This window comes from Oryctolagus cuniculus, chromosome 7 (assembly GCF_964237555.1).
Source record: "Oryctolagus cuniculus chromosome 7, mOryCun1.1, whole genome shotgun sequence".
NCBI lineage: Eukaryota > Metazoa > Chordata > Mammalia > Lagomorpha > Leporidae > Oryctolagus > Oryctolagus cuniculus.
The window spans coordinates 100,897,236-100,921,379 of NC_091438.1; the positions used below are offsets into that span (position 1 = coordinate 100,897,236).

Here is a 24,144-nt window from a genome sequence, read left to right on the forward strand (position 1 = left end):
GATTATTAAAATCTGAGTTTAGACACCCTATATGAAAATATAAATAATTTCACACCCCCATAGTAATGCATATAGAATCTTAAAAGCTCCTTTTAACTTACAAAACGTGTTTGCTAGTTTGTAGTTTCTTCCATTTTTTTTTTCATTACAAGCAATATCACAGTGAAGACAAAGCTGATAGCAATGACTATCAGTGACCTTAAGAACACAGCTGGGTTTCTATTTTTATTCTATAAAACCCTCTTTTTTCAACTAGAAGATGCCTTAATGGCCCAAACTAAAGTTTATATAGTAAGGGAAAGTTGTTATTGTATTTTGTGTTTATTTATTTCACACAATGATAGATTTTCTTAAACGATCTATTTATTTATTTGAAAGGCAGAGTTACAGAGAGGAAGAGGCAGAGAGAGAGTCTTCCATCCACTGGTTCACTCCCCAAATGGCCACAACAAACAGAGCTGGGCTGATCCAAAGTCAGGAGCCAGGAGCTTCTTCTGGGTCTCCAACGTGGGTGCAGGGGCACAAGGATGTTTGGCCATCTTCCAATGATTTCCCAGGCACATTACCAGGAAGCTGGATCAGAAATGGAGCAATGGGATTCAAACCAGTTCCCATGGGATGCCAGCACTGCAGGCAGTGGCTTTGTCTGCTACACCACAGCTCTGGTGCCACAATGTCAGATTTTAAAACACACATAAGCACACATAAACACACACACTCCTAAATACATAAGGATGCTTCATATAGAGACCGATTTGCAAACTCACCTGGGATGAAGAACAAATCAAGCCGATCAAGAAACTGCTTAGGGTCATACAAAATTACCTGTATTGACAACACACTTCAAAGCCACTATATATTCATGTAAATTACTTCTATTTTTCTAGACATAAACAAAGAAACCAACACATTTAGAAGGTATCAATGAACAATTCAAGCTTTGAGACTTTATTTTAGTAACTGGAAGAACAGAGAAAAGCAGGAAAACTTGTTTCTATTGGGGGTGATTTCTGCTGATTTGTTTATAAAGTTTTTATAAATAAGGTATTTCTCTACAAATAAGCAGATTTCTGAATATGAATAATAACAGGCAAACATATCTTCACAATTTCTAATGTATTCAAAACTGAGTAGGCAGAGTGGTGTACCACAGACTTTGGGAAATGGCTATTCAGCAATCAGAATGAGATTCAAGAATAAAAAGCTAAGTAGTTGCTAAGATTAAGCTGATAGGGAAACTCCATTAGTGAGAAAGAGGAAGGAATGGTGTCATATCTTTATCCATTCTCCTCAATTCTTATAACAACACAAAATAGACTTTTTTTTGAAAATCATTACTTTATATTTTTATGCTGTGAAGGCTCAATCTGTCAAAGATGTTGACGCTTCCTGCAGGTAGTCACTCCATTTTTGGTCAAATAAAAAAAAAAAAAGCCTGAAAACCTAAAATGTTAGACTAAGTATCTAAATACAGATTTACCATGACTGTAGACTTGTTACTTGAACAAAGTATATTCATGCCCCCTTGTTAGCATAATTTCTTTACAAAAAACAAAGGAGAAGGCCAACTGGTATCCAAAGTCATTTATCCATTCACTCTTGAAATACAAGTTGACCATTGTAGGGGCTCAAAAATTATGCCTTTCTCTACAAGACTGAGAAAAGCAGACAGTGGCATATTTGTGTATTTGTAAGCCCAATAAAGTGTATGATTCTCTAAAAGCATCTTGAGTACATAAATAAGTTGAAAATCTATGCATTTTTAGCTCCAATACATGACAACTGTGCCATTCAGGCACTCCTCAACCCCAAAGTCTAGGGGAAGAAGATCCCAGTGGATCTACTGGATAGATACAAGCAATATCACACAAATCAAACCCTTCTACTGGAGACCACTGGGCACAGGTATGAGAGAGTATAGAAGACAAAGTTTGCTATACTATGTCCATAATGCAGTGCATGTCATCCCAGAACTCATACCATTGGAAGGACCATTGAAGATGATCACTTGGGCTGAGACCTGCCAGATTATTCCACACAACACAATCAGAAGTTCTGCATCCAGTCACAAAGTTATTCCAGCTGCAGCTCTCCTTCTACCCTAATCGTCACCTAATGATAGATAGAAGTATGAAAGATTTAAAAAGTGTGGTTAATCTGAGCTTCTGCTTATCTCTTACACCTGTTAATGTAAAGGGGATGACTATTAACTGAGAGGAATAAACTATTTTTGTGCAAACTCCTCCCTTAGTGTGTAATGAAATAAGATCACATTGTCAGTTGGATCTATTTCAATGGTGCATAGTTTTTCAGTCAATTAATGGGTTTTCTATCTTGCATGAAACAATTGGGGAGTAAATCATTCACTTCCTTTTAACATATAAGCTTACTTAGAAACATGTAAGTTGAGGCCAGTTTTGTCTTATGGAAGCAGAACTGTTGGAGTTTACATTAACTACCTTCATTTGCTACAAGAATATCAACAATATGACTCAAAACTAGTTCAGTTAAAGTTTGAGGAATTTAAGGAAATTGACTACGCAAGTAATTGGGTATTGTACCAAACAAATATTTCACAGTTACGTTTGTTCTCGCCTAAAAATAAAAACTGGAGCAATACAAGGGAAAAATGCCAAGACGGAAAATAATGTGCAGCAGCTGTAAGTAATTGGAAGTGATAATCACAATTAGACAGTTATAAGAAATGTATTAAAACTCAAATTGGATCTTCTTGTTGACAACTAGGAAAAATCCCAAAGGACTGGACTCCACACCTAACCTAGGCATTTATGTTCCATGCCTAAGAAAGCTCCTCAACCCAGATTCAACATTAGATCATCCATGAAACCACTCATGCCATGCAACATGCACCATGATGTTCTCTTAGGCAAAACAGAGGGAAAGGAAGAAGAGATACTACTCCTTGACTTTGAGAAGACTGCAAATCAGAGGAGATCAGCTGATTATCTGCAAATAAAAGGCACTGAAAAATCTTCCCAAAGAGACCTGTAAAGTGCAGAGTTAATATGTTTGTAATAGAAAATTGGAGACACCTTTGTAAGACCAGAGACGCACTGATTTAACAAACTGTTGATTAGTAGTAATGTCCACTATACTTATTTGTGGAATGCATCTTAAACTAAAACAAAAGGCTTTTCTGGGGACAGGGTCTGTTTCTATGTTGCTACTAACTCAGAGAGTGCCTGGCATATGGCTTACCCTGAGTTTCTTAAATAAGTGAGTGAATGACAAGAGTTTGGGTAACACTTGAGAATGTTTATGCTTTATTAGACACTGCGCTGAGTGGGTTACATGTGTCAAACCCATCAAATCTTCACAGTAACTTTTGTGATACTACCAATCCTCACAGACGGAGACACTGAATGAACTTTGTAAGCAAGCTTATCATGAATTTTATAAGCTTCATAAATAAAATTAAGAAATGTGCCGAGTGTGTGCAGTTAGAAAAAGGTGGAGTTGAAATTTAAACTGTTGTCATCTGGATCCACAGTCTGTTTATTACATAGAATGTTACACGAAAAACTGGAGTGCCTTAACTTTGTAAGAAACTAGGAAGAATGATAACCAGCCAGTTTTGTTATTTGTTTTAAATCCTGATCTGCAAACTACATCAAAGCAGTCTCCCTAATGTACCCTATTTTTTTTTTCTTTTTTTTTCTTAGATAAAAGTTTTAATATGAAGCCATCTAATCCATTGCTCAAAGGCTGGATGTTTCTCTCTCTCTCTCTCTCTCTCTCTCTCTCAATCCAAAAATTTTAATTTATTTAAATGAGACACAGAAGGACTCGTCACCTGCTGGTTCATTCACTAAAAGCCCATAACAGCCAAAGCTAGGCCAAGCTAAAGCCAGAAGCCAGAAACCCAATCCTGGTCTAGATGTGTAGGTAGGCAGTCAATTACTTGAGCCATCCATGGTCTGTATTAGCAGGAAGCTGGAAGCAGAAGTAGAGCTGGGACTTGAACCCCAGGCACTCTGATGTGAGATGATGCGGGCATCCTACCCAACAGCTTAACTGCTAGGCAGAAGGCTCGCCCCGCTCTTTTTTAATTGTTAGCTCCTTTGTTTTCTTTTTTTTTAATTTTATTTTATTTTTTTAACTTTTATTTAATGAATATAAATTTCCAAAGTACGATTTATGGATTACAATGGCTTCCCCCACATACCGTCCCTCCCACCCACTACCCTCCCCTTTCCCACTCCCTCTCCCCTTCCATTCACATCAAGATTCATTTTCGATTATCTTAATATACAGAAGATCAGCTTAGTATACATTAAGTAAGGATTTCAACAGTTTGCTCTCACACAGAAACATAAAGTGAAAAATAATAGATGATTTTTTTTTAAATGATGATGAAATCAGATCAGACCTATTGTCATGTTTAATCCCAGTGAGAGTCAAGTTGGGAGTTGATAATTTCTTTTTTTTTTTTTTTTTACAGAGGATCAGTTTAGTATACATTAAGTAAAGATTTCAACAGTTTGCACCCCCATAGAAACACAAAGTGAAATATACTGTTTGAGTACTCGTTATAGCATTAAGCCTCAGTGTACAGCACATTAAAGACAGAGATCCTACATGAGGAGTAAGTGCACAGTGACTCCTGTTGTTGACTTTACCAATTGACACTCCTGTCTATGGCAACAGTAGTCTCCCTATGCTCCAGTCATGAGTTTCCAAGGCTATGGAAGCCCTCTGAGTTCTCCGATTCTTATCTTGTTTAGACAAGGTCATAGTCAAAGTGGAGGTTCTCTCCTCCCTTCAGAGAAAGGTACCTCCTTCTTTGAAGACTTGTTATTTCCACTGGGATCTCACTCGCAGAGATCTTTTGCCAGAGTGTCTTGGCTTTCCATGCCTGAAATACTCTCATGGGCTTTTCAGCCAGATCCGAATGCCTTTAGGGCTGATTCTGAGGCCAGAGTGCTATTTAGGACATCTGCCATTCTATGAGTCTGCTGAGTATCTCACTTCCCATGTTGGATCACTCTCCCCTTTATTTATTCCATCGGTTAGTGTTAGCAGGTACTAGACTTGTTTATGTGCTCCCTTTGACTCTTAGTCCTTTCATTATGATCAATTGTGAACTGAAATTGATCACTTGGAATAGTGAGATGGCATTGGTACATGCCACCTTGATGGGATTGAATTGGAATCCCCTGGTATGTTTTTAACTCTACCATTTGGGGCAAGTCAGCTTGAGCATGTCCCAAATTATACATCTCTTCCCTCTCTTATTCCCACTCTTATGTTTAACAGGGATCACATTTCAGTTAATTTTTAACAGCTCCTTTGTTTTCTTTTTCCTTTCTCTTCCCTTTGTATTCTGCTTTTCTTCTCAATTTAAATTTTGTTCTGCTTTTTTTATTCTCCTCTTCATAGGTAATTAAATTTAAAAAATAAATTAATTGTTGGCCAGAAAGAGAAAACAATTTCCCTGTCTGGTATTTTGCTTAAACTGCAAAGCAAAATAGAAATAACTATTGAACTAGGGTATTTTATCAAAGGGATCTTAGACAAATGTATATTTAGGAATACTTTCCCACATTTAATTTAACAAACATCTACTGAACACATTTGATATAAAATACAGATTACAAATTGCAGGGATGAGTGCTTCATAACTTTAAGATGCTTATAGTCCAGTGTAACAAGTGTGTGTGCAAATATATATTGATTAGAAATGAAAAAGAAAAATTTCTGAATTCAGATATAAATGGATGACTACTAATTATCATTTGAGATACTGGGGAGGGCTTCATGGAGGCAGTGGTGTTTAAGAATTTCTACAGTGGATAAGGTCTCAATAAGTGGAAAGGAAATGGGAGGAAGCCCAGCAAGACTTAAATATGCAGCATGTGAAAATGACATGGGTTAATGAAACACTCTGTGTATTAATAAAATGAGTCATTAAACTAGAACTAAGAATATGCCTGAGTCTGAACAGGTTGGTTGGCTAGAACAAGGGAATGGAGATCCATTAATGGCTTCACTCAATAGGCAATGGGAAGTCATTGAAGATTTTCAGCTACAACATCTATTCTTGCTTTCTCTGGTAATATCTGTTGTCCACAGAGTAGGCAAGTGATCATTTCATAATATTGAATTTTCCTATAATTTTTCTCTTATCACTCAGAGTGGAGCCAAAGCCCTGATCACAGCTCAATACCAACTCTGGTTACCTGCTGCTCACAGGAACTGTCCCTTCTAATTTCACATAGGATGAATAGCAATATGATAAGCACAGATGACTAAAAACATTGTAGAGAATTTATAACAGATCTGACCATCGCAGAGGTACAACTAGATGACCCAGAGCTGGGGTCTAGGACTTCTTCTATCTGGTCTTTTGTAGCAAAAGGGTGATGGCAGATAATTCATTACATGTTCTGCTCCTATATAATCTGCTGACTAATCTGTCTTCTTGCTAAAAATGCTGTCAGTATGACATATATATACACATACACACTAAAGTAAGGTACTAATGAGCCTAAATGTAGAAAGAAAAGAAAGACTCAAAAAATATGAGTAAAGACAATGTTTTAATTTAAAATAAATAAAAGCTTTTTCTAAGTACTAGACTATTCAGAACCAAAGATAAAAGACATATTAAGTCTTGGCTTCAAGTTATTAACTTGACATGGGGATATTCTAAAGATTGTTTTGTGGTTTTAAACAAAATGATACTTGAGCAAAATATTGAAGCTGTTTTCTAATAAAAGGAAAGGGTTATTTTCTTAAAGTTTTTGACATGAAGTAGTCATAATTTAATATGTCAAGAAAATCTAATTGATTCAATAATATCCAAATAGTCCTGCATTCAGGGCACTAAGCATTAACTTTAGTACCATTATTCCTGTTTTCAAATCATTCAGTTCAACAGTTATATGCATACACAAAACCCACATGTAATGAATATCAATCAAAAAAATTAAGTTATATAATGATAGCACACCACCCCAAATGTAGTAAAAGGCACATATTACTGCCTTTTTAAAAGATAATTGTAGTTATATTTGTTGCCTAGACTACTTCCTTGCTATGACTCCTTAGGGAATGCTCCCGTATTTATGCATTAGTCTTACAGCTCTGTACATCCTAAAGTTCTATATTTGCCTGTTTTTTTGTGTCCTCAACTAAAATGAACTCTCCCTGAGAGGATTAAGCTTTATTCATCTTTGCCTGTGTGATTCTTAATTCAGCCCACATCACATAAAACAATTGTATGACTTAGAATAATTTGTGACTTGATTCTAGAAATAGATATTTACAGAAATATTTTTCATGCAGTGTGAGATGTGTGTAACAATAGAATATTCACATGTATCATGGTCAGATTACACAAAGCAAGGAATCAGCTTAGCTTGTTGAAGTAGAAGGGATTCAGGAAATGCTGTCCAAAGATAGATTTTAAAGGGTAGAAAAGGGATTTGAGTATCCTTGATACCCCAGTCACTTAGTGTGCCACTTAATTGGTCACAATAACAAAAATATATTACCTTTCCCTGGTATTCTTAGCTTTCAAAATATCTTATTTATTAATTTTATGATTTACTTATTATTGGTCCCTTACTATTATACTAACTTTATTACACTCAATATACCTAGAAAATGACAATTATAAATAGCTGTTATTGAGGCCATACACCAATTAAATGTTTATTTATATTAAAAATACTCTGGGTTTTTTAACAAAAGAAAATAAAGTGTTTCATTAATTTAGAGTCCTTAGATATCATAAGTTGAAAATCTATTTTCAACAATAGACTTATTTTATTCATCATCTCATCATCTTTTTCTTTTTTCTTTCTTTCTTTCATTTTTTTTTTTTTTGAAAACTCAGTGTGTTGGGCTTCTAACAGTGGACCACATTGGTATATGTGGACTCAATTCCGAGCTCTGGCTCCTGACTCCAGTTTCCTGCTAATGCAGACCGTGGTAGGCAAAAAATGATGGCTCAAGTGATTGGAGTCCTGCAATCCTCATGGCAGATCTGGATTGAGTTCCCAACTTTGAATTTTAGCCCTCGTTCATCCTCAGACATTGCAGGCATATGGAAAATGGACTAGCAGATGAGAGCTTTCTCAGTGTGTGCGTGTGTTTGTGTGTGTGTCTTTCTGCCTCTTAAATAGATACTTACTAGTGGCACCTATAGATGCATTAAATAGTTGATTTTGTTCTCCTTTTATGAAAAGGTAGTAGCTTCAGCCCTGGAATTCCATTCATCTGGAATCAACAATTACACTGTCATGGTTACAAGCCACTGGCAAGAGGCAACACATCTTTCACCTTCTTTGATTTCTTAGAGGTGTAAACAATACAATTTATTCTTCTTGTTATATGGCATTGTAGTAATTTGTGAAAGATCTGTTAAAAACTACCTGCAGGCAGTTCAAACACAGGATGACTAAAACTGCTGGATTTGAATTATGGATTTAAGAACAAAGCAGTGTATCTATTTATTACATTATTCAATATCTACTAGGAAACAGTGCTTGAAATCTGGGTTTCAAGGAGAAAATGTAGTTAAAAGTATGTTGGTGGATTTTATTGTTGTTACTGCTATTATGACTTTATTCTTATGGTAAACAAGAATCAGTCTCAATTAAGCCTGAGCATACCTGCAGCATTCAATTTCCGGGACAAGCACATACAAGGAGGCAACTATTCTCTTTGAAATGAACTGGAATCCACTCAGTAGACTGGAACAATATCCCAAACTTGACCAATCTTTAGGTGTTTGATGAAAATCCAATATGATGTTAGCTGAGTCCCACTTGGACTTCTCCATGTATAAAATTGTGATCTTTTCAATGTATAAAAGTCATTATACATTTAACTGCTTGAAATTCTTCAAAATCTCCTTCGGGATACAGGTCTAAATCCTTTTTTCATTACAATCCAAGTCATTCTATGTGCCTAGAGTGCCAGTTTCAATTCTCTCCATTTTAGGTTTCAAACTTCATGCTCCAGGAAGACTAATCTGTTTTAAGATCCTAGAATTACACCCCATTCTCCCCTTTCCACGTGCTTTTGAATATGTTGCTTCTTCCACCCAAGTGAACAATTCCTTGCAGCAAAGCTGTTAAATCTCCCTTCCCTTGCCCGAGCAGGTTGCAATGCAAGTTTTCTTGGTATGTGTCGCTGCAGTTTGTGCACGCAACTCTAATATTCTTAAGGTTGGCTTATGTTATTTGAACATCACCCTCCCCACCTCCACCCCACCCCCCAAAATAGAAAGGCCTTGGAAGGGAGACCTTTAGATTTATATTTCCAACATTTAATACAGTATTTGGCTGATATAAAATATCTACAAATACATATATGAATGAAGAGTATCCACTAATAACAAATATTGCTGCTGCTTGAGTCCTTAGCACCTGTTTGGCCCAGTGCATCCTACTATCCTACCGTATGTACTTTGTCTTCAATTCTCAACTCAACCCTACCACGTGATTTCTATCATTTGTTATTGCTACTTTGCCCTTGAGAAAACTGAAGCTCAGACAGCTAAGTCAAATAGGATGCACATGGTCACAGAGTAGAATCAGATGGGAACCTAAGTCTATCTGACCCCGGTGCCAATGCTTTTCCCAGTATACCTGGCTACATTTTAGTTATTGTCAACATTCTGAAAGACATAAATTAGATTTTGATTTAATCTTCTCCATTTCTTTCCAGCTCCAAGTACAGCCCAGTATGGAATCACCGGGAGCGCGGAGCTTCTTTTCTCCTGCTGGTACCTTGTGTTGACACTGTCCTCTTTCACCAGCATATTCTACCTGAAGAATGCCATTCTACAATAAATTTAAAGACCCATAAAAGGCTTTTAAGGATTCTCTGAAAGTGCTGATGGCTGGATCCAATCTGGTACAGTTTGTTAAAAGCAGCGTGGGATATAATCAGCAGTGCTTACATGGGGATGATCGCCTTCTGTAGAATTGCTCATTATGTAAATACTTTAATTCTACTCTTTTTTTTGATTAGCTACATTACCTTGTGAAGCAGTACACATTGTCCTTTTTTTAAGACGTGAAAGCTCTGAAATTACTTTTGGAGGATATTAATTGTGATTTCATGTTTGTAATCTACAACTTTTCAAAAGCATTCAGTCATGGTCTGCTAGGTTGCAGGCTGTAGTTTACAAAAACGAATATTGCAGTGAATATGTGATTCTTTAAGGCTGCAATACAAGCATTCAGTTCCCTGTTTCACTAAGAGTCACTCCACATTTACAAAGATGCATTTTTTTTCTTTTTTGATAAAAAAGCAAATAATAATGCCTTCAAATCATTTCTTCAAAATATAACACATATCTAGATTTTCCTGCTCGCATGATATTCAGGTTTCAGGAATGAGCCTTGTAATATAACTGGCTGTGCAGCTCTGCTTCTCTTTCCTGTAAGTTCAGCATGGGTGTGCCTTCATAAAATATTTTTATCTGTCTCCAACTAATATAAAATGGTTTGCTAAATACTACAATTTGAAAGCAAAAATAAACCACAATGACAAAGTTAAACGTTCTCTCTAAAGAAGGAAGGCACTATTGGACCGTAGAAATCGCTTCCTTCATTACCAGTGATGTTTAAGACTTTTCACCCGGTTTTTGTGATGAAAACCAATTTAATAACATAGTGCAGAAAACGTACCATATGATTTCTTTAGTTGTAGCTAAATGTCAGATCGATCCACTGTGGGAAATAATTCCCTTTAAATGACAGCACAGTCCACTCAAGGGATTGCCTAGCAATACAGCTCTTTCTTGTTCGCTATTCCAAGCCCATTTTTCTAAGACGGTTTGTCAGAAAGGACCCAAAGTCCTATTACCTAATATGATACAAGTTGAAAAGCACTCAAAATCAGTGGGATTTTGTGGTAAGTTAATGTTACACAGACAGTGCTCTTGTGTACGAGAGAACTTTGCATATTTTTCTCTGAAAACATCATTCAGTTGGTAGTCTGGAATGCAGGTTATACTAAAAAAAAAAACCCAATATAACAAATGGTCTATATTGAGATGCAGCAGATCAATTATTAAAGTATCTAATTCTACTTTGTTAAAATCTTTATAGATATTTCAGTTCAGTCCTCCCCAAATTAACACTCTCAGTTTCATCATACATGAGATATGTTAAGATGTGACCAAATGAGGACAAGATGCAGGTTAGGAGACTATTTTAGGATATGTTAATTATTAAAATATCATGAGCATTCAATTATTTCTATTATAAAAAAGGAAAATTACCTTTTTGAAGAAAAATGCTGTTACTCTAAGTATTAGATTACAGGAATAGTTTGATGGTTTTATTCTTTCCTAAAGACCCTAGCCCTGAAAGCTGTTTTGCAGGTTTGATGAAGTTATCAATATCAGTACACTTACATTTCTACAAAATAGTCCCCTTTTACAAGTCATAACAAAATAAAGATGTTACTAATAAAATTAAAGATCATAATTTTTTTCAAAAGTTGGATATATTTAAGATACATAATATTTTGTCCCAGAAGGCATGACTTGAAAACTGATTTTTAATTTAGACCCAAAATACACCATAAATCTATTTTAATTAGAAAAATGAATCTTAAATGAGGAGACATAAATACTCAGTCTTCCCACAAAATGGCAATAAGATAACATGATGCAATTAAATTTACTAGGTGTAAAAAATTTATGACATACTGAATGATATGTTAAATGGGTTTTTTAAACAAATATGGCATTTAAAATTATTATTTATTTGCTTTTAAAAATATCCTTTGTGGATCTTGTGAGTAAACTACAAAATACTTTTTTTGTATTGCAGCTTTAAAGTGGCACACTCCATAATAATCTACTTACTAGAAATAGTGGTGCTACCACAAAAGTGTTAACCATCTGTACCATTGTTTGGGAGAAAGAAACAGATCAAGAATGCATATTATACAGTGACCATTTTCCTAGAGTTAAAAATACCTCCTCTTTGTAAGGTTTGTAGGGTAAATGTGAGGTAAATTGAGGTATAAACTATGGATGAACCAAATAATTAGTTCAAAGTGTTGTCATGATTCGGAATTTGTGGAGTCTGGTGTTTTCCCATAGAATGTGACAGAAGTACAGTCATAGCTCAGTAGCTATATGTATTTGCCTTTATGTTAGAAGAGATTTTCTCGAGTGACATTTTTAATAGAGGAGGTATTCACTATGTTTTTCTGTATCACAGCAGCATTCCTAGTTCTTAGGCCCCTGGACAGAGTGACATCATGAGTATTTATGAGTTCAATATTGTTCAAATAAGGCTACAGTATTTGCTTTTTTGTGTGAATGTATTGCATATAATGTTCAAGTAGATGATTTTACATTTATGGACATAAGAAATGTCTGATTACTCCATTTTATCAGTCCTGACTGTACAAGATTGTTGCAATTTCAGAATAGCAGTTTTATAAAATTGATTTATCTTTTGATTTATAATGCTTTTTTACTATTCATTTCCATGTTGTATTTTTCACAAGTTCCATCCCTGGGACTCCTTTGGTTGCCCCTAATTTCCTTATCGAAGAGTAAGATAGGAAAAGAAAGAGCAGTAGAAAAAGGAGAATAGAGAGAAAAGAAAAAGAAAGGACAGGAATGAAAGAAGAAAGGAGTGAAGGAGAGAGGGAAGGAAGAGAGGGAGGGAAGGGAGGGAGGCAGGGAGGGAGGAAGGGAGGAAGAAAGTAAAACAGAAGGATAAAGGGAAGGGCAGTACCAGAATATTAGGATAGTTGATTTGTTCATTTGCATTCTTGATTTAACTGCAAATGGTGTAATTCTGTTTTACAATGAATGATCTCATTTGAAACATAAGCCCTGTTACACCATTAAATTCCTATTATGCAGCAATTATATAAAGAAAAGTACTGCCCAATTATAGTATTGTGTTTTTGACACACTAAAACATTTGAGAAAGAGAATCTCAAACTTAGAGCCACTTTTGGGAGGTTAATTAAGTTTAACTGAAAAATTAATTCTTCATCATAACATTTAAGCTATATCTAGAAAGTAGACTGGAGAACTGAGAAGATTACCGAGTTAATTCAGGACGAAAATATATTCATAAATATCCCTATGTGTAAGTCAGAAAATTCTGAGAAATTGAATTATCAAAGCCAATAATCTATATTGATCAAAGTTATTGAATAATTGTTAATTTATCCATTGTGCTTAGCTTTGTGACACAGCCAAAAGTTATCTATTTAATCTTTTCAATAAAAATTGTTTTTTGAAATCCAGAAATGATTTAAAAAGAGGTCAGGTTTTTAACTATTTATTGAAGTATGTGGATGTACAGTATTTCAATAGATATGAATATGAATAAATGGTATGCCTTAAGATCCTTTGAATATGTATTTACTTTAAAGACTGGAAAAAGCGCTTCCTGTCTTTTAGTAAAACATCCATATTTCATAATCTGATGTAAAATATGTTGTACTGTTTCCAATAGGTGAATATAAAGTCAGTTTATCAATTAAAATACGTATTTGACTCATTTTAAAGAGAAAAAACTGATAATAACTTAAACATATTTCTGTTACTCCGTTCATTTTCTGCCACATTCACTTTATCACACTCACATGTCTCTAACTCCAAAGCAATACAAGATAAAAAATTTTGACACTACAGCTCCAAAATGGCTCCACACGGTAGTCTTACTCTTGGTTGCTGATTCCCCACAGGTTCGATGAGCTGAACTACACCTAACATAAAAAGAATATTTGGAGAGGTTTTATTATCAATTATTTAGAACTTTTATCTGCTTAAATGTAGGAGAGTTCATAACAGAGACTGAATTCTGATGTACTCACAGGTTAAACATTTGGAAGCCCAAATAGTTGGAGGAACAAGGAGGAGTACAGTTTCTGAAGACGGCTGTGTGTAAAATAATTGAGAATGTGTGCTCCACCTCAAAGCATTCAGATAGAGTTTTGCCAAAAACACCTTGTGTTGGTTCCAAACACAGCATGTGATTTGACAAAGAACCTTCAGTTTGTCAATACTGTGATAGGCAAATGGGAGGCCATCCCCGATGAATGATTTAACTGTTCTCTCCCAACTTTGTCTATGGTTTTCTATGATACTAAACCAAGTAAATGGGAGCAATGCAGTGATTCAAATAAAACAACAAACTATCAAAAAGTCATGCTTGCATTTATGCTGTTTTGAGAGATGAGGGTACCTAAAAAAATTCATGGAAAATGGAATTAAAAGATGTTTGTTTTAGTGCAAAAAATATTTGAAATCATGCATATTCTTTTCCCAATATACATTTTCCATAACTTTTTTGAAGACCTTTCTATGCACCAAGTATCAGAAATGGAAACTTGTCATGCAAAGCATAGCTAGTTTCTCTCTGAACATAACAGGTCAAGCACAAATATGTCAAACTAGTATCTAGATATTTGGAAAAGATTTGCTCACTTTAGGTTGTCAGGCAAGAACATAAGCAATAAATTTAAGAGCAAATTTTCAAAAACACTTTACTTGAGATAGAAGAATATGATCCAGAGAGTCAAAGTACTGTCTGAACTTTCCAAGTACATGATGTCACCTTCATGTGTGTTTTTTGTAGTATTTCCAAACTTACTGAAAATATTTAAGAATTGATACCTCTAGTGAAAAGAGAAAAAACTTTGCAGTAAATCAAATAAATACTTTCTAGTCTTCCTATAGAGTAAGATAAGTGGAACATTTTTCATTCTTCCTAGAATCTTCACCCACTATTGACCCAAGAGCAGCCCAAACTCCCAAAGTCTTTGTCTAAGAAATGTGTCACTCTTGAAGGGGTCACATATACTTCCACCTTGCAATTTAAAATGGCAAAGCATTCTGGCACATATGACTGCTTTAACTTTCACAACATTTTATAATAACTTAGAGTAGAAAATATTATTATCACCTAGTGATGATGAAAATGAGATTCAGATACTTTAAGTCAGTTGCTGGAGAATTCACTGCTATTAAGTGATAGATTTGAGTCAAATGTGCAATGCAAAATATTTCTAATTTTTTCCTATTCTCTTTTCACCTTCCCAGGGATAGGAAAAGAATATGATCACATAGCTAACTTCACTACAATCATATGTATATAAGTCTATATATATATATATATATATATACTTTATTTAAACACACATATTCACATACATATTATATGTGTGTGTACATATGTAGAGAGAGTATATACATGCACACACACATATACATATACATGCTATCTCTTTATTTTCTAATAGCTCCACAGGGTATGTGGCTTAATGCTAAATCATATTGTATACCTCATCTGAAACTTAAGGTATGAAACTTATGAGGCAGTTACCTTCATACAATCCTTGGTTAGATTGGACTCATTATACCAAATGCAGGATCTTGTCATAATCACATATATTTTCTTTTTATAAAACATTTCTCCAAAGATTTGCCAAGTTTGGGTTTATCTATTAAAACAATTCCTCAGACATCTACAATCAACAGAAATCTTGGGGAATGAAGATCAGAATACATACATTTCTTTAAAAAAAAAAACCGCTAACAGAATACTAATTTGAATCAAGTTATATTCATTGAGTTGCTATGTATCAAAATACTAAATATATGTGTTGGGGCAGCTGAACAAGAAGGAGATCCTACTTTCAAAAATTAAACTATATTCACCTTAGAAATACACTGGTATCTTGTCAAAATATAGATATAATGCAAATCTTAATCATTGTTTAGTTTGAAAACATGGTTTCCATACACTTATAAAAATAAACATATTAATATATTAATAAAGTACTTGATAAGATGTTGCAACCAGAAAATAGAACAATCCAAAGAATAATACACATTATTAAAATTAATGTTAGTGGAGAAAAAATTAGATTCTAAGGAAGAGAATTTGACTGAATCTGCATCCAACGGAATTTGTTTCCATATCCAGAAACAAGAAATATTTTGCCCTAGTATCACTTATCTACCACTTGAAAATTATTCAAATGGAGTGAAAGATATAGAGGACCCATACACTGAAAGGTAGACTGAAAGAGTGTTTAAATAACACAAGATTTTCCACTACAGAAAAAACAATTGTTGCTAAAATGATGAGACATAAGCATTTTAAAAGCAGTCAAATTAAATGAATTGCTAATATTTTGAGCTTGGTGAAATAATCACTATTTTGAAGGTTGAAAAAGCTCTATTATCTGCCAGCACTGTGGCTCACTTCGCTAATCCACCACCTGCGGTGCCAGCACCCCGGGTTCTAGTCCCAGTTGGGGCGCCAGATTCTGTCCTGGTTGCTCCTCTTCCAGTCCAGCTCTCTGCTGTGGCCCGGGAGTGCAGTGGAGGATGGCCCAAGTGCTTGGGTCCCTGCACCCACATAGGAGACCGGGAGGGATCACCCGGCTCCTGGCTTCGGATCAACGCAGCACCGGCCTTGGCGGCCATTTGGAGGGTGCACCAATGGAAGGGAGACCTTTCTCTCTGACTCTCTCTCACTGTCTATAACTCTACCTGTCAAATAAAAAAAAAGTATTATCTATGTCTTTAATATTCTACGTTATCTATATTCAAATTTATATATTCATTTTCTTCCTTATCTTGAAAATCATTGCTCATTAATCTGAGACATGGAGACCTGCACTGTGGCATGGAAGGTTAAGCCTACTCCTGAAGTGCTGGCATCCCATATGGGCACCTGTTTGCATCCCAGCTGCTCCACTGCTGATTTAGCGCCCTGCTAATTCACCTGGGAAAGAAGCAGGAGATGGCCCAAGAGCTTAGACCCATATGGAAGACCCAGAAGAATCTCCTGTCTTCAGCCTATCCCAGCTCTAGCGTTGTGGTCATTTGGGGAGTGAATCAGTGGATGGAAGATCTCTCTCTCTGTTTCCTCTCTCTCTCTCTTTCTCTGTGTGTGTGTGTGCATATGTGTGCGTGTGTGTGTGTATTTTTACCTTTCAAATAAAATAAATCTTTAAGAGAAAATTGGGACATATAAAATAAGAAGTCAATAATTTTAACAAGAACTATCTTGTTGCAAGAACCTACCTTTTTGAAAAATTAATGTATTTTGAACACTTGTTAAAAGAATTAAAGGAAAAGCACTTTGAAATGGGGAGGCACTTCAAAAAACAGTGTTTTACATCAACAACAATATGAGAAATGAAGTAACAGTTGACATTTTTAAATTTTTAAGGCAGGTGGTTTTCCTTCTTTGTTTCAAGTGCACTGCTGAAAACATTGGTATGTTCCTTGATGGAACTTTGAACTTGCTAGTTTCTTCATTAATCTTGACCTTTTTTATATTCAGAAAAAGTTAACTTTACACTAAACCACAGCAGACGTATACATCCTGCAGTTCTGAATAGTGCTTTAACAAGTACTCCAAACATATGGATTTTCTCAGAAAATTTTGGGACACACTTTAGAAAAAGGATTTATCAACTCTTCCTTAAAGACTATAATAGGCTAACCATAATGAACACATATTTCTTGATTGTTCTAAAACATGTAATAGGACCCAAAGAACTCGGCCATAGTTTTCTAAGTAGTTTCCTAAATGTGGATTGCAGTTGCCTGAGTCTTGACATTGCCCTATCGTGCCTTTGACAAGTGACCTGGTAAAACGTGGTCAATGGCTCATTTTTGACATATTCCTTAAGAAACCATTGCCAGAGAGCTGAAACTGCTTCAAACCGATGTCTTTTTGGAAACAAAACACATACTCCCACACAAAGACAAAATCGCATTGCTGTCAGTGATCTGGAAAATAAGCTTGCAAGCCAGCCATTTGGTGTTCTGTGTAATTTCAAAGAAAAAGAGAAGAAGAAATGACAACAATGCAACCAAGAGATTCTGTCTGAGTTTACTTTGCAAAGATATTAGCATGAAGAACATCTTGTGAGTTAATTCATCAGAAGGTGGCTCCTGCTCTAAATACAGATATGGAAGAGAGTAGATATTTAAAAATTTGGAATAAAGCTTATTTCTCCAAGTATATCTTCCTTGTTGATAAACAAGTAGTATTTTGAAATTTTTCCTGTCTAATTTTAAATGCTGACAATGACAATGACTGCTACATTTTCCCTGGAAATGCATATTTCCAATTTATACATAGACAAACTAATATGTGTGCTCAGAAGTTTACGGTCTCTTATAATTCAATTTTTATAGTGTATTAACAAAACATTTATGGTTTTATACACGACAGAGATACATCTTTTATCAAATAACACAAGACTTTATACAATGGTCTACATCTTTTATGTTGGATGTCTTCTCAGGCTAGTATAATTTCAAGAAGAATCTATCATCTGTTGACATTGTGTTGATATTAGAAATTTCTAGAATCAAATTTAATTTGAACTGAAGAGAGATTTACCTTAATCTTTGTCAGATAACTTGAAGCTTTCCTGTGGCATTCATTCATTCACTCTCTTATTTGACAATAAAAAATGATTTATCAGACCTTCTGAGTCATCTGAAAGGAATGACGTGGGAAAGTTAATCTGAATGTTTAGAAGACTTCACCAAACTGGAGAAAAAGTCATCCGTTCCACTAGTCCTTTCTCTAGGAAGCCCCCTTCTCCTTAACCTGAAAAAGAGGGAAGGAGATAAAGGGGAGGGAGGATGGGGAGGAGAAGAAGGAGAGGGGGAAGGGTGGGAGAAGGAGAGAAAAACAGAGAGGAGGGGAAGGATAGAATAACCAAGCTTTTCTCCCGGAAAAATAGCTGCTAATACTATATGTGACTGAAACTCTCTCTGGAGAAAAACTTCCTCTGTGTGTGTGTGTGTGTGTGTGTGTGTCCTTCCTGCTCTCTGGGTTTATCATGAAAAATAATGTCTTCTTTGCAATGTGGCTTTAGTTTCAATATCTATGCTTAATAAGTATAGTAATATGAATAAATTTTTAATTCTCCAAGTTGTCACTTAAATTTTTTTGAAGTTTGATTATTGTTCATCTAAAATTCATCCCCCCCTTTTTTTTTTCAAGAAAATATAACAATGCATCACACAATATAATTAAAGAGGTAAGACTGTTACCAGAGAATGGCAGGGTTCTTGTCTTCGCACAAGAAAGAATTCAGGTGTGAGACAGAGAGTAGTGGGAGGTAAAATAGCAAGGTTTATTAGGGAAGGGATATCTGTAAGAACGGATGGGCACCTCTCCAGACAGAACCTGAGGGAGAGTGCCCAGTGGCTCGGGCTGGAGCGGGGAAGGAGCGAGGTTACATGGTTGAGTATAGAGGCAGAGGGCTGAGCTCACAGTCCGGTTGAGGGGGGGTTAAGGAGATGGGTCTTGCTTCCCCACCTCTGCTCCTCTTGGAACAAAGGGCTTTTTGGATGTAAATAGAAAAACTTCCCCTGAAGGTATCAGACAGGAGGAAGGCTAACTGGCGCTGTTCTCCTGAGTTTAGAGGAAGGGTGAGCAAGACTCCCTGGAGAATTAGGATCCAGAGAAGGGTATTTAAAATGCAGATACTGGGCTGCCTCTGGAAGGTTATCAGGCAGAAGGGGTGGGGACCCCCACCTGGCAGGTTATCTGGTAGGAGGGGGCAGGGCAGGATGCAGATACTGGGCTGCCCCTGAAACATTATCAGGATGACTTTGAGATGCAGATGCATATGCTGGACACAGACATCTTCTCTTTAGGCCTTTGTCACACACACATAAGCTTATATCTGACTTCCTACCTAACAAGACTACCACCTCTCTGTGACTTGATAGTTAATAAGGAATTATCGTAGGCAATTGCTGAAACTGCTAATAAGTAAACAAAATCTGAATATGAGTAGATAACTGGTTTATAAATGTGTACAACCTAAGTGAAAAAACAAGTCTGTCAGGGGATTTTTGCTGGGAAAAAACCCTCAAATTTCTTGAGAATTTAACTTCTACAATTTTAGACTCCCAGAAAAATATTTTGTTTTCAAATCCAATAAAATAGAATTACATTTTAAAAGATCTCAGTGTTTCATAAATCAGTGGTGGCTGCAAACAGCAGAAACATGTTGGCTAAGGTAAGCAGAAAAGGAATTCACTGGAAAAGTTCTTGGGTGACTCACAAAAGGATGGACAACTGACAGCAAGAGAGAACCAAGACAGGAGCAGGTAAGGGCACCACCTTGGTGGGGTTCAGAACTATCACAAATTACAGCACTTTGGTGTATTGATTTTAAGCTGGAGGAATTTGAGACATGACAGATGATGGAAGGACCTACTGACACCCTGCTTCTCCCCAAATTGGGGCATAAAACCATCTTGTGAGAGTTGCATTCCTTATATCCAGAGGAAAGGAACATTTTATCTCTGAAGTCAATGGGATTCTAAAACAAATCTTAAAAAAAAATAGGCCTTGCTAAGTTTCTCTTTGTTTACAGACCTCAGCTCATACCCTTTGGCCCTATGATATTTATCCGTGATTCTCTACTCTTCATCAAGCCTACTCTAAAAATGCTCAGATTTAGCTGTTTCTTTGGGTCTTCATTTCTTTCTGAAGGTTTCCATGTCACATAAAACATACTAATTCATATGTTTTCCTCTTATTAATTGTTCCTTTTTCAGTCCAATTTTTATATGACCCTAGGACAAGGTAGTAGGAATTTATTTCTTCTGTCCTCCTGTCACCATGGACAACTGTCACCTACAGTGAAATCTCAGGTCTATTGCTACCTGAGTACTATTTGATTCTTCTCACATTTGCCTCATTTCCTCAAGACCCAGAGGTCTGAGGAATTGCTGTAACTAGGTTTATAACTCAAGAACAAAGCTGCCAAATGCAGGAATTATCTACACTACCTGAATTTTAGAAGCAGAAGATGCAACCCTTTCTTCCACCAAGGTTCATTCCCAGGAGAAATTTCCAAACAAAGAATGTTCACCTCCTATTTAACCAAAGAATGAAAGTTTCCATTCAGCACCCCTGTAAGCAGGTGAGTGCACAGTAGATTGTACATGGAAAGCCATGTATATTTGCCTTCATGTTAATTTAGTAACAATTTTCTATTTTAACTAAGAGATTCGACTATGCCTGTATGGTTAGTGCCTTCTACTCCAAAATTATTTGACTGTTCATTAAAATAAATATTTTGAATAAATTCATCAGAATGTTACATTTTGATATGTATTGAAAAATACATCAGAGTTAATAGAAATTTTAAAGTTGACATTTTATAAAGTTACATATTTCAGTTTTGGGAGATTTTATATATATATCACACACACACATACACAGAGGTTTACTTTTTTCCCTATATCAACATTTTTTAAAAGATTTATTTTTATTCATTTGAAAGAGTTATAGAGAGATGTAGAGACAGAGAGAGAGAGAGATCTTCCATCAGCTGATTGACTGCCCAAGTGGCCAAAAAGGCCAGAGCTGAGCCGATCCAAAGTCAGGAGCCAGGAGCTTCTTCTGAGTCTCCCACATGGGTGCAGGGGCCCAAGGACCTGGGCCATCTTCTACTTTCCTATCCAGCAGGAAGCTGGATGGGAGAAGGAACAGCGGGACTAGAAGTAGTGCCCATATGGGATGCCAGCACTGCAGGCTTGGGCTTTAACGTGCTGCACCACAGTGCCGGTCCCCTCAACATTTCTTAACAAGAGAAAAGGTGTGCAAACAATCCCTTTGCTTAAAATTTGATTTTAAGAGCAACAATAAAAATAAGCAGACAAAAATTCTATCTCACTCAAAATGTCTAATATTATTTAGACTAGATATGGCCTATTTTTAAATATTAATTAATTTGTTTTGAAGACAGAGTTACTGAGAGATATGGAGAGTCAGAGAGAAAGATCTAAATACTGTTTCACTCCACAGATGGTCTCAATGGCTGGGACTGGGCTAGGTGAAACAAGAGCATGGAACTCCACCCAGGCCTCCCATGTAGGTGGCAGGTACCCAAGTACTTGGGCTGTGTTCCTCTGCCTTCCCAAGCGCATAAACAGGGAGTTGGAGGAAAAGTGGAGCTGCTGGGACTCAAACTAGCACCATATGAGGTGCTGGTGTTGCAGGAGGTGGCAAACCCACTGTGCCAGAACTCTGGCCTGATATTACACATTATTTTGAACACATAGTTGTATTCTAGTACACAGTTTCAGTGAAGGGATACTCAGGAGTAGTTTGGTTTCTTTAACAATTATTTAAATGTAGCATAACATGTAAATTTTTAAAAAATTTTATTTATTTATTTATTTGAGAGGCAGAGTTACAGACAGACAAAGAGACACAGAGAGAGGTTTCCTCTGCTGGTTCACTCCCCAAATGGCCGCAACAGCTGAAGCTGAGCAAATCTGGAGCCAGGAGCCAGGAGTTTCTTCCGGGTCTCCCACAGGGGTGCAGGGGTCCAACCTCTTGGGCCATCTTCCACTGCTTCCCCAGGCCACAAGCAGAGAGCTGCATTGGAAGAGGAGCAACCAGGACACGAACCAGGGCTCATATTTGATGCCAGTGCTGTAGGCATAGGCTTAGCCTACTATATCATAGCATTGGCTATATTATATACACATGTATATAATACATACATATTTAATTGTTTTAATAGATATTTTATCTTGTACTATAATTCAGTGCCTCCAACACAATGACATATGTGAGCAAAGTATAAAAGAGTCATTTTAAATAATATAAAAACTAAACATCCTTAGAAAAGTGGCTTCAGAGAATAACCCAGTATTCTAAAGCATAGTGTCCCTTTTAAATTCAGATTATCTTAATGTTAGTTTGAGCATTGATAAGCTCTTAGGACTTGGACATGTTCAAAAAATTCCAGATTTCTGTTCCCAGAAATCTAGTTACTAAGATTCTTTGTCATTATCTATAAAGGTATTGACTTAATCAGAATAATGTAGTGAGAAAAAGAGAGTTTAAAAACTTGGAAATCTGAAACAGATTATATTATTTATTGATTTTTATTTTTTATTTATTTGAAATAATCAGAGAGAGAGATTCAGAGAAAGAGATATCTTCCATCCACTGGTTCACTCCCCCAATGCATGTAATAGCTGGAGCTTGGCTAGACTAAAACCAGGAGCCCAGAAATAAATCCATATCTCCTACTCAGGTGGCAGGGACCCAAGTATTAGAGCTGTCACCTGCAGCCTTCCAGCATACACATTACCAAGGAGCTGGAATTCAAAGAAGAGGCTGGACTTGAACATGTGTACTCTGATCTGGTAAGTAGGTATCCCGGGTGATATCTGAAACTCTGGGCCAGATTTTCACCCCAATAAACAGATAATATAAAAACATGAAAATTAGCTGAATGACACATCCATGCCTTATAATCATATAGGTCTTTTGTTTCACAGTAAAAAGGACAATGCACTATTACATTCAGAGAAACAGACACCCTTATTTCCTTCTTTTTTAAAGATTTATGTATTTATTTGGAAGGCAGATACAGAGAAGGAAGGAGAAAGAAAGAGAGGGAGAGAGATTTTTTTTTTTTAAGATTTATTTATTTTACTTGAAAGTCAGAGTTACACAGAGAGGGGAGAGGCAGAGGCCTTCCATCCGCTGGTTCACTCCCCAATTGGCTGCAACGGCCAGAGCTGCGCCAATCAGGATCCAGAAGCCAGGAGCTTCCTCCGGGTCCCCAACATTGAAGCAGGGGTCCAAGGACTTGGGCCATCTTCTACTGCTTTCCCAGGCCATAGCAGAGAGCTGGACAGGAAGTAGAGCAGTCGGGCCTTGAATGGGCGCCCATATGGGATGCTGGCACCTTAGGCCAGGGCATTAACCCGCTGCGCCACAGCACCGGCCCCAGGAGAGATCTATCTGCTGGTTTACTCCACAAATGGCCACAATGGCTAGGCCAAAGCCAGGAGCCAGGAGCTTCTTTCTGGTCACCCACGTGGGTTCAGGGTCCCAAGCACTTAGACTATCTTCTGCTGCTCTCCCAATTGCACTAGCAGGAAGCTGAATTAGAAGTAGAACAGCTAGGCCTCAAACCAGTGTCTATATGAGATGCCAACACTGTAGGCAGAGCCTTAACCTTCTATGCCACAGTGCCAGCCTCACTTATTTCCTAAAGGACCAGGTCTTGGTCTTGGAAATAATGAATTAGGACCTTGCATTTACCTGTAACCCATAACACTCAAAAACTTCCTTTCCGCATTGACCTATATCATTT

General features: G+C 36.5%; 1 protein-coding gene across 2 annotated transcripts in view; it reads left to right on the plus strand.

Moving 5' to 3' along the window:
• Window positions 1-13,505, plus strand: part of NEGR1 (neuronal growth regulator 1) — a 941,547-nt gene extending 928,042 nt beyond the window's left edge. For both annotated transcript variants that reach the window (XM_070078258.1, XM_002715922.5), the window contains one exon: window positions 9,700-13,505. In XM_070078258.1, coding sequence (XP_069934359.1) covers window positions 9,700-9,824 — 125 coding nt within the window. In that variant the 3' untranslated portion in view covers window positions 9,825-13,505. The remainder of the gene's footprint in view (window positions 1-9,699) is intronic.
• The last annotated feature ends 10,639 nt before the right edge of the window (window positions 13,506-24,144 follow it).